Raw genomic sequence first — 12,278 nt, forward strand, 5'->3', positions numbered from 1 at the left:
TTTTGAAAGACTTCACATCACTCAATAGCATGAACAGCATAAGAGAATTCATATTGCTTTTTTCTGCATCGAAATGGTGTGTTGAAGTGGATGGAAGATGGAAATGGTTGTATTTATAAGAGGAGGTAAATAGGGTTTTTGCGTGCAACATTGATTTTATTGTTATAGAATATCCAAGCATATTTTAGGAAGTTGAGGATATTTCGTGAATGTGCATTTCCTAAAAACAATTATACAGTTAAGATAATATTTAGGCAATATATTTTATAATCTATATGTGTGGATCAACTAACAATTTGAAATTAATAGAGAGATTTTCTTTTGTCAATACCAATATTTGCTTTTAAGTGCATTAATTAATTACTTAATAGTATATAGTGTTAGACGATCGACCAAGTATGTAATATATGCTATAAGCAGATATGAAAGTTTGTATATATACATTAGTTAATACATTGACCATCGCCCAAGTTTCATAATGATACACAAACTATGGAAAGTTAAATATTAAAATTTTGAATTACGCATCGTAAATGTATTACATGATATAAATTAAATGTTAAGAAAATCAGTCAGCGTAAAAGAATAGATATCTATAATTCAACACTTTAAACGAATGAAAAAAAAACTATAGTATTGTTAGGATTATATTTTTCAGATTTGTTTTTAAATAATCTATATTTTAAAGACGGATAACGACATCAGTTAGCATTGTTAGGAATATACGAAAATATGGATTCTATCAAGATTATGTAAATAGATTAGAGGTTGTGTTCTTATCCATTAGAAAATGTTCAAATTTAGAGATTACTTGAAAGAAAATTCATTTCTATGATGAAATGTTTAGATCATGGGATTAGATTGAAGAAATGACTTGATTTTCATTGTTAATATTGATAACGTTTTTCAGTAAGTAGCATTTCATTGTTAATACATTCGATCCAAGAATTATTTCAGAAAGAGGGTTCATGGTTTAGGTTATGTGGTTATAGTCAACGTCATGTAATTTGCATTTAAGGATTGAAACCCTAACTGTTTTGAGATCTGACATTAGGGACTAAATCATCTTAGACCGGATTAGAATTAGGAAAAAAAGGTTTAAAAACAAACCATTAGAATATGGTTCAATGGAACGACACAGGTTCAAACAGAAATGGCTCGAAAAGTGCTAAAACGACGCAGTATCAAACAGGAAAATAATCGCAAACCGAATTAGAATTAGGAATTCGCGGTTTAAAGCCAAACCATTAAAGTGGTTTAGGCGAAAACGACGCAGTATCAAACAAAAATGGTGCGGAAAGTCCAAATTGCCCTTAATGAAAAAGACGGCAAGGCTACTCGCTAGGGGCAATTAGAGTAAAAAACCGAAATGTAACCTGTTTTAATAGTATAGATCTACAAATTTTGAATATATATTCTTGAGGTTTATATGTTAGATTCAAAAGTTTATAAATTCAACCTAATGCAATTTTAATATTTCTAATTATTATTCAAATTTTGGCATTGTATACAAAATGTATATTTTCATACAATATTCATATCTGTGAATTTCGCGGACAACTACCTAATTCATTATTTAAAAATAAAAGTTTTACTTGTGAAGGTTTTTTATGTTTTGAAATGATTTTGACATTTTGGATATTCAGTTTTTTTTTCAGATCTAAAGACAATATCAAACCTTAAACTTACTTCTTAAGTATTCAATTGTTATTACTAACATGAATCTTGAGTTATATTCTATTTGTAGAATTTTAAAATAGTATAGTACATGAAATTTTTTTTGTTTCATCTTCATATTTGGGAAATATTTGTTTTCATTTTTAGAAAAAAAAGATAATATATGCAAAAATGAAGATACTTTTTCTTAATATAATAATTCTTTTTACAAGAATAAAATTTTAATTAACAAATTATAAAACAAAAACAATAAGAGAGACGAAATATGGAAGTTTTTTTACAGCTCTTCCGCGGAGACTGATAAGTTTGAGCTTAAAAATCACTAAGAACAAGGCAGAACGTCGGATCAAGAAAGGAGGGAGTAATAATACAGACAGAGAGAGATAAGGATAAAGATATTTCTTGTAAATTGTTTTGGTACCCTTCCCACATAGGTTGCTGAAGTACTCATAAAATAAAATGTAAAACGACATCATCATATTAATAAAGTGTTGATTTAGTTATTCATCCATCAAGCGTCCTCTTTCTGGTAGCTATCGGAATAAATAGCTCAGAACTTTCGGCGCATGCTGCTGGCGGATAGAAGGTATCAGGATGTTCAATGGCAAAATAGAAATCTCTCACTGCCAAAGCTTCAATAATATCCCGGACCTTGTGTTCTTCTAGGATTTTTTGGTTTTTTGTGATTATCAGCACATTTGTTCCTGCAGGATAATGGCTCATTGCCCAGAAAAGAAGCTCCACTAACATCATGTTCATTCGAGCAACTCTGTCCCCTGGAATAGTAAGATCAACATATATATACATAAAAAGGAAGAAAAACAAAGAGATAGAAAGATAGTGAGAAAAGAGGGGTAAGTAAAGCGTAAAACACCTTCAAATATTTTGGAATAAATTCCGGCTTCCAAATATTGGTCAAGCAAATCTTGGGGGATGGTTATCTTTGGGCCAAAGTAACCGTTGATTCTAATCCGACCTCGATAACCTTCTTTCTCAATAGCTGTTACGATATTCTTTTTAAACAAAAGAGGATCAGGGATTGAGAAATCCTCCGCGTCGAACATAACATACGTGGAGCGCACTGCGAGTAGAAGGAATATCAAGACATACTTATGAAAAAAAAAAAAAAAAATTCGTGAAAACAAGAAATTTTGTCAATAATCTAACAGGTCGATCAGAAGAAATCTACTCTATGTCTAATTAATCACATGTACGAACGAAATTTTATTATGACAAATGGATCGGATGAAATCTAATCATTATGTACCAGACAAACAATTTCGAGAAAGGGATCGATCTTACACATCTCTTTTCTCAGTGGCTGGGGAAAAGTCTGTCCATCGTTTCGTCGGTGCCCGTGGACATGGTTCGACTCTGCGAGCAAGAAAATAGGAGAAGCCTCTTCGTGGAAAGTTTTGCTGCCGATAAGAGACTTAGGGTTAAACCTGCCGCAACCTCCTCCTATGCGTCTATCTATGTATAAAGGCCCATGTGTTTTCTATTGGGCCAGGCCCCCCAGATATCACATTTGTAAAACAAATTAAATGGTGAAATAATCTCTTAAACACCCGGAAAATGAGTTAACTATTTGAAATGCGCAAATTTAATATCAAAGTATTGTTTGCACGATTTTATTCTCCAACTAATAGTTGACTTGGCAAATTGGTGACTGAAAAAGTCAACCATACGATACTCGTTAGTTTTATATCAATCATCTTTGCCATTAAACCTGAAAAACTCAAAATTCCCAAATTCAAACCCCAATTTTGAATGAAGACGATTTTTGGCGATGGAAATGGCGATCTCCGATGATATTTTTTCCGTGATTGGGTCGGATTTTCTCTCTTATCACCGGAAATCGTCTTTTCCATCGCTGGAAATCGTTTTCACTCAAAGTTAGAATTTAAATTTATAGATTTCGAGTTTTTCAAGTTCAATAACGAGGATAATTGATATAAAATTAACGAGACTAGTCATTGACTTAACCGTTGATTTTCTTAGTCACTAATTTGCCAAGCCAACTATTAGTTGGGAAATAAAATCGTGCAAGTACTAGTTCAGTATTAAACTTGCTGATTTCAAATAGTTGAGGATTAAATGCTCATTTTCCCCTTAAAAACTACTTGATTTTAATGTGTCATTTCAAAATGATAATTATTTTTTTATAAAATTTTATTTCACAAAAACAATTATCATATTCATATTTTTTAGTTTATATAATTTATTTAAATTTGTGTATATTATTTATTTAAATTTGTTTTTTAAATTAAGTTTTAAAACTTAAAAACAAAAAAAAATTAACACTATTCTATATAATTTTTTTAATTTACATATTTAATAATTTGATGGAAATAAATTATCAAAAACATCATTTTAATTTTATTGCATGTATATACCTTTTGATTTCAATTTTGTGTTTATAAATAAAATAAAAACATTAATTTGAAATGTTATTGTATTAATGTTTTAGATTTGTGAAATTGAAAAACAATATATAGTTATTCTATTAACTGATAACATAATTTAAATAATATTTTACATTTAATAAATTAAACATAGTTTAATTGGATTGATATATTATTTTACGGAATAATACTATGTTCATATTAAAAAAAAACTTTGTTCATATGAAGAGCAAAATATTATTTTTCAAGTACAAACCTGAGCACAAATATGTCAGTTTGTTTGGGTAGTGTCTTCAGCACACACTCTGATTTTTAGTCTACTCGTAGACCACATTAAAGATATATTTATATACAGCTTTAATTGATGAGTTTCTTTCAAAAAATGACTTAAAATTTGTTGTCAAACACATAAATGATATTTTTAAAAAAAAATTGTTTTCCCTATTGATTCTAAAAACTTAATTAATTCACAAAAATGTCATTATTTGACTTTTGGAAATATAATAATTTTACTCATACATCCTCATCTTCATCACTTATTTATAAAAAATATCATGGTTTTCAATATCACAAACAACCATTAACAACCAAAATCAAACTCTAATGTACTAAAAAATCAATGTGTACTTCTTTTTATCTTGTTTCTTACATTCATAAATCATTTATCTTTCTTATCCTCTCTCATTTCATCCTTTAAAGTCAAAAATTGGATCGCAAGATTATATTTTCAATAAATTACTTAAGTATTATTCTTTTTGGTCAATAACAAATGAGTATCTTTCCTTAAGAAGTTATGGATGCTTGGGAAATCTAATCACAAACTCTCGCCGCAGCTATGTATTATATTAAGAAATTCATATGTGTTTCACGTAGAGTATTTTTTGGCAAAGCTACTGGTTAGTGCATATGTTAGTTTCTTAATTGATTATTTCGTGAGTTTTCCTAATAATACTTTAACAGTTTTTAAGGTTTTTGTGTAACGAAAAATATTGGGTGGACTTCCCAATAAGTCTCCAAAAAACGAGGTTAGTTTTGTAAATGACCAATATTTTGAAGAAATTTAACTTTGTCATAGAAAGACTTATATATAAGTCTATTGTGAGTTGACTTCTAGAATTTCAGTTTTTAAATAAATTCTACAGTCTCTTACTAATACTTATTCATTTCACTTCAGTACTATAAATAGTAATACTAGTATTACTAGTAAAACAGTTTTGCCTTAGTAAACTATAGTCATCTTAGTAATACCTAGAAATTATCCTTACACTAACTAATCAAATTTTTAGGACAATTTTGTTCAGATTTTACATCACCCATGATATATAATTCTTCAAATGAAAGATTGTACATTATCCATGATATATAATTCATCTAATGAAATTAAACACAAAAAAGCATTGAAAACGGACATAAAATATACCATAAACCCATAAACACAGTTTTCAAAATCGTTTTTTTATATCTTAAAATTTGCATCAAAACTTTTTTTACACTAGCCAAGATATACACTTCATTTAAATAGTATTCCGGCAAAAAAATTCATCAAAAACAGACATAAAATATACTTGAAATCCATATACACAGTTTTCAAAATCGTCTTTACTCTCTCAAAACTTTCATCAATTCTTACTTTTTAAACGTGACCGAGATATAAACAATATTTAAATGATATTCCACAAAAAAAAAAATCATGAAAAACAGATAAGAATTACTTGTCTTTCAAGCTTCAAAATCACCAATGAAGAGTGAGGAAGAAGGGATCTATCCAGAGGAGAGGAAAGAGGCAGAGAGAGAGGTGTGGGTCAGCCAGAATCTGATTGGTTAAGGTTAATATGTGGCCTATGATGGTAGATGAGTTGGTTAATTTAATTGGAGAAATTAATGTATTTATGAGTTGGAATGAGATATAATAAATTAATAGAGGGTTATATATGAAAGCATAATCATAAAAGAGTAGTGAGAATAGAGAGGGGGAAAAGTGAATTATTTTTTTTCAGTAGGGGAAAATGAAGTTAAAAGTCCATAATATACGACCACAACAACAACCCAATTAACTCATAAGAACGAGACATATATTCCTAGTTTCTTATAATTGTTCTCCATATGCTCACATGTTGTCAAACCAACAAGGATTTTCTTACTCAACAGAACTCCTTAACATGGTCTTTCCCAACGTACAAGTTTGTAACCTGATGAAAACAGATTTGTTAAGATTTTGAGTAGTAACTACAGCAAAAACTGAATTAGCACGTTTTTCCAGAGCAAGAAAGAAGTAGTTTTGAAACCCACCCGCTCATACATTCTGATCCATAGACCTCCAAAGAGGCATTGACGATGCAAGCCTCGCAACGCTCAAGAATCTTTCTCAGCTAGAATCCTAGAACCTAATAGAAGATTCGGACGTCGAGCGTTTTTTGATTCCGTAAGATCAACCTCAATTAGCATCGACAACAACTCGACTGCATCGAGACTGTAGAACTGGCAGCTAATGCGATTGAGAAAAATACATGAATCATAGATCTCCGTATGGTTGGTCATCTTCTCGTTGTTCGTGGCTTTTTGGTTTAACATTAGGAAGACAACGACAGGAGAATAAGAAATATGTTTAGGAAACTGGTATAATTAAAACGACATTGTACTAGGTCAGTGGCAGAGGATTGTAAATATTAGGGAAAATTTAGGGTTAAGTACAAAATGTACTTCAGTTTTAATAGTTTAGATTACTTTATAATTTGTATGCATAATTTATATTAATAATATTATATTATTTTAATATACATATGATTTTAAATATGTTATATCTAGTCGATTTTGTTTTTTACAATCGATTTAATTATCATTTGCATATATTGGATTGCATCGATTTCTCTGAATTCAACTATAATATTTTTTATTCTAAATGTATTAAAATTTTGATTAATTTTCTTATTTGATTTAGGTTGGTTGTTGTTTTAGATATGTAAATATATTTTAGGAAGATTATGTAATATAACTTAAGATATATTATGCTTAAAATAAAATTAAAATAAACTAAAATGTCTGATTCCAAATTACATAAATTAATATAACAAAAATATTTTGAAGTTTCATGCATATATATAATTTACAAAAGATCTAAACTGTAACAGTTGGTTAATATTCTATTTTCATTTGTTAATATGTTTTGAGTCATCCCATTATTTATTTTTATAAAACATATTATTTTATTATAAAATTATATATTCTTATTGTAGTTAAAAATATGATTTTAGATATAATGATGATTAGTCGAGTCACTCATGTTGTGAGTATATTGAGTTACATATATTCTTTCAAATTCAAACTAAAGTATAATTATTTTTATTATATAATTAAGTTAAATCAAATTATTATTATTTTCGTTTAAATGTGCATGTATTTAATAATATTTATCAAATTATATGTTTTTTAAATAAAAATTAGAAAATAAAACGATGATCAATAGTAAGTTACATACATAAGTAACTGATACAATTTTGGAAGCTCATTAACACATATCAATATTTACAATAATTAAAATATTTTATAAATTCTAAATAATTTTATGTCTTAGATTTATTGAAAGGTAAGCTGAAATTTATTTTAAATAATATAAAAATGAGAATTCACTTTTACTTTGGTATTTTGATTATGGTTATACTAGGTGTTTTGCCCGCATTTGCAAGCATAATTATTTTATACATACTTATTAATAAATGTACTATTATTTAGAGATAAAAAAAATTAAATTCATACTATTTTATGAATCTTTCAATTTCTTAATTTTTGGATAACTACATCAATAGTTTTTTTTTTAAATGTTGTTTTCTCTAACCAATTTTTATTATATTAATTTATAAAAAATAATGTAATTAATTAGAAAATATATAATTGTTAATATAAAGTGATGTTATTAAATCAAATTCTTGGAATAATCAAAACCTATAAAATCTCAAAATAAATTAAAAGCACAAGAATGTTAAACCGAACCCAAATTTACATATTATATTAATCAAAGTAAATAAAATTACTGATATATGTATAATTGTATTGTGAAATACCCCCCATAATAACTGAATAAACACTCAAACAAATCAACCATGTTGACAAACAACATTAATATATAATGTATAAGATAAGAACATTTCCTATATATTGTTATTTTCATTTCCAGATGCTATAACAGAAAAAATAAGCAATAGTCAATCTATATTTTTTTAATTTAAAATTGGTATTGATATTTTCCTATAAAATAGTATTTATGTAGTATAAAATATATATTTGTTATTTGAAATGGTCTTTTAACTTTAAAACTTTAATAATTATAACTAACAATCATTTTGAAATACATTTTTTATAAAAAGAAGAAGAATCACATTTTTCTTTACATATTATTATTTTAAAAATTTTAGTTTAAACAAAGTTATAATGCCTTGAAACTCTTGAAAAATATAAATCAATTTTGTTTTATATAAAACTATTTTAATATTATATTATAATGAGAAATTTAATTATTTTATGTGTATATATAATAATAATTATAAAAATTAACAAATAAGAAATAAAGATGTAGATAAACACAAAATAAATACATGTAATTATATTTTATTTTTCTAAACACGTTTTTCATTTATGTTTTTGAGATAAGTTTTATATTATTAATTTTTAATCAGTTAAATAATGAATTATATAATTATTTATTATGATATTAAAACTTTAATCAGTCATATTAAAATTATTTATTTTAATTAATGACTCATCCTAAAATTATGGAGAGCATGAAAAACTAGCAAATTCACTTTTCAGATAATAGTATAGATTAAACTCCACAAACATAAAAACAGAAAATTTAAAACTAAGTTTAATATTAAGAAAACATAAAATTGTAATAATGAAAAATATAATAAATCTATTAAAGTATATAGTTTTATGCCATTTAAAATATTTTGTAACTATTTTATCAAAAGATGTTTATTGTTAAAATGATAGTTTTTTAATGTCTGTTAAAAATAAGCAGTAAACAAATTGTGATTGTATTTGAGAAATCATATTATATTAGGAAAATATAATTTAGGGGGATTTGCCAAACGTGATTAAAAACTTGATTTTGAATACAAAATGTACCCCAAATTCATTCAAATGCAAAAGTAACCTAAAAGCCAAGTGAAATTACAACAGCCCCCTTATAAATAAACAAAAAAGTTATATTTAGTTTTACCATTATAATCCTCCGTTAGAGAAGACTTCTTTGTAAGTCTTCTCGTTCAGTAGATCTTAAAAATAATTTTATAATTTTATAAAAAATATTTTGGTAGGTAAAAAATTGAAATCATGTAATAATAAACATTTCTCAATGATGTAAATTTTGTTCATCTGAAATTTAATTATTTTCAACATATATGAGTAAATGTATATTGGCTCATGAGTCATTGGTTTAGGGTTTGGTAACATATGTTATAGTATTGTATGTATCTTTAGGGTTAGATTCTGAAATTTTACCTTCATTTTTTTCTTTTTCAAATTGACCCATATATGTTCAGTAACTATCTAATAACTTGATTTAAACACTTTCTAAGTTTTTTTTTTTAATTTAAGAAAATGTTTTTTGCATAGTTAATTGATTTTAGGGTCTGGAAGACTCACAGAAGACTTAAAAAGATGTCTTCAGACACATCCCGCCAAAATTTAGTAGAATTTATGGTTTCCGCCTAAATTTTGGAATAATTTCGGTTTCCCGCCTAAATCAAAGTCTTCCTTAAGTCTTCCAGTAATCTTCCATAAGTCTTCCATGAGTCTTTCATAAGTCTTCCAGGAGTCTTCCATAAGTATTCCAGAAGTCTTCCAAATAAAGTCTTCTCATAGATTAGATCTTAAAAACAATTTAAATTTTTTATAAAAAATATTTTCATGGGTTAAAATTTGAAATCATATAATAATAAACATTTTTCAATGATGTAAACTTATTTTCTCTGAAATTGAATTATTTTCAACATAGATGAGTGAATGTAGATTGGTTCATGAGTCATTGGTTTAGTGTTTGGTAACATATGTTATAGTATTGTTGGTATCTTTAGGGTTTTAGATTTTTTCCTTTTTCAAATTGACCTATATATGTTTAGTAACTATCTAATAATTTGATTTAAACACTTTCTAAGTTTTATAAGTTTAAATTTTTTTTGCATAGTTATTTGATTTTAGGGTCTAGAAGACTCACAGAAAACTTAAAAATAAGTCTTCCGACACATCCCGCCTAAATTTAAGTAAAATTTAGGTTTCCCGCCTAAATCAAAGTCTTCCATAAGTCCTCCATGACTCTTCCATGAGTCATCCATAAGTCTTCCAGAAGTCTTCTGAGTCGAAAATATTTAACCTAATTGGAATTTTTGTTTCCATATATAAAGAAAATTTGCACATTCTCTTTCTTCTTCTCAAATGACTGCAACAAAATGTAATGTTTCTCACTCTAAAACTCTCCAACCTCTCTCTAATCTCTTTGAACATCAAAACACCAAATTTTATATCCATTTCTCACTTTTTTATGTCTTCTCACTAATTTATTTCTTTTTGCAGGTTTTCCATTACATGATTCTCATCTTTCACTCTTTCAAAGGTAGATCTCTAAATTTTGGATATGAATTTATGTGTGTGTTTATATGTTAGATTATTAAAAACTATAGATTCAAGATAGTGTGACTGTTTTGTTTATTTTGTAAGCATAAAATTTTCATTTTTGAAGTTTTTCTTTGTTTTGAAGTCATTTGAATGTTTTTGAATTTGCAGATTTTTCCAAATCTGAGAAAATTTAAAAGACTTCTCAGAAGAATCTGAGAAAGAAGACTCTCAGAAGCCTTATTAGAAAGTCTTCTAATGTATTTTATGCTAGAAGACTTCTTCATGGGAAGTCTTCAGGAAGTCTTCCAAAGTCTTCAGGAATTCTTCCGAAGTCTTCTGCCTAAAGTGGTATAAATTTTGGATATGTATTTTATGTGTTTTATATATTAGATTCTACAAAATTATAGATCCAACCTAATGTGACTGTTTTGTTTATTATCTAAAAATTTATTTTTGAAGTCTTCTCTATTTTGAAGTCATTTGAATGCTTTTGAATATGCAGATTTTTCATATCTAAGACAGATTTTAGAAGACTTCTGGGATAATTATCGGAAGACTCTCGGAAGACTCGCGAAAGACTCTCGGAAGACTTTCGGAATACTTCTTGGGAAATCTTCTAATGTATTTTATGCTAGAAGACTTCCCACGAAGTCTTCGGAAAGTCTTCTAAAGTCTTCTGCCCAAGATGATGTAAAGTGGAGTCAAAGCTTATCTATGTTGAGGAATAATATCTAGCTGTATAATAATTTTGTTTATGGTCTTTTTATGATTTGTATGTTTAATATTTTTTTTTGTGAATTATTTTGTAAACTTTAAGAGATGTCAATCAAAAGAATGGTAAATATGTTCATGTTTTGTCAAACGTACTTGACTTCATTAAAGTTATTGATCAACATACCAAAAAATATTTTAATCATTCTACCCACACATAACAATACACAACAACACAAAAACTTAGTAAAATTTGCTAAAACTAAGAGAGAAGACTTCTCAAGAAACCTTAGTCAAATTCACAAAAGATCAAAATTGAATTTTAAGTGAAAGTTCAAATTTTAAATCTCATGGAAGTTAAATATCATATCTTATGAGGAAGACAACACAAACACAGAACATCAACTTAATAAAACAAAATCATCGGAGAAGTCTTCTACAAGTCTTCTATGAGGAAGAATTACTGAAGACTTCTTCGTTTAGCTAGAAACATTATTAAACATCAATGCTTGTAACTTCATAATTATCACCAATTAATTCATAAACTCGACTTAGTAATCCCAATATTGACTAATAAACATGAATTAGCAAGAAAATATTAAAAATTCATTTTAATTTTGGATAAATTTGAAGTTTAATAAAGATTTACGTAGAAAAATTCTTTTGAAGTCATCTATGGAAGACTTCAAAAGATGTCTACTTTGTGTAGACTTCAAAAGAAGTCTTCTATTTAGGTCATTTTTGCAATTGCAAATTTACAAAGGAAGACTTCTTAAGAAGTCTACTCTACAGAAGACAAAGTCTACTCTACAGAAGACATCTTTGGAAGTCTTCCTTTGTAAATACTGGCTTACTTTTGAAATTGAATTTTTTCGA

General features: G+C 27.1%; 1 protein-coding gene across 1 annotated transcript; it reads right to left on the reverse strand.

Moving 5' to 3' along the window:
- Nucleotides 1-2,061: 2,061 nt before the first annotated feature.
- LOC125604134 lies at nucleotides 2,062-3,187 on the reverse strand. Its single transcript, XM_048774690.1, has 3 exons — nucleotides 2,980-3,187; nucleotides 2,552-2,758; nucleotides 2,062-2,453 (listed from the first exon to the last, which is right to left on the reverse strand). The coding sequence occupies exons 1-3, from the start codon at nucleotides 2,981-2,983 to the stop codon at nucleotides 2,182-2,184; spliced, it is 483 nt and encodes a 160-aa protein (XP_048630647.1). The 5' UTR covers nucleotides 2,984-3,187; the 3' UTR covers nucleotides 2,062-2,181.
- Between the last annotated feature and the right edge of the window lie 9,091 nt (nucleotides 3,188-12,278).

This window comes from Brassica napus, unplaced genomic scaffold, assembly GCF_020379485.1.
Source record: "Brassica napus cultivar Da-Ae unplaced genomic scaffold, Da-Ae ScsIHWf_469;HRSCAF=716, whole genome shotgun sequence".
NCBI lineage: Eukaryota > Viridiplantae > Streptophyta > Magnoliopsida > Brassicales > Brassicaceae > Brassica > Brassica napus.

Coding starts and splice junctions, on each gene's coding strand:
- LOC125604134 (XM_048774690.1), bottom strand. Junction 2,454..2,551: donor TTATTCCAAAATATTTGAAG/GTGTTTTACGCT, acceptor TTACTATTCCAG/GGGACAGAGTTGCTCGAATG.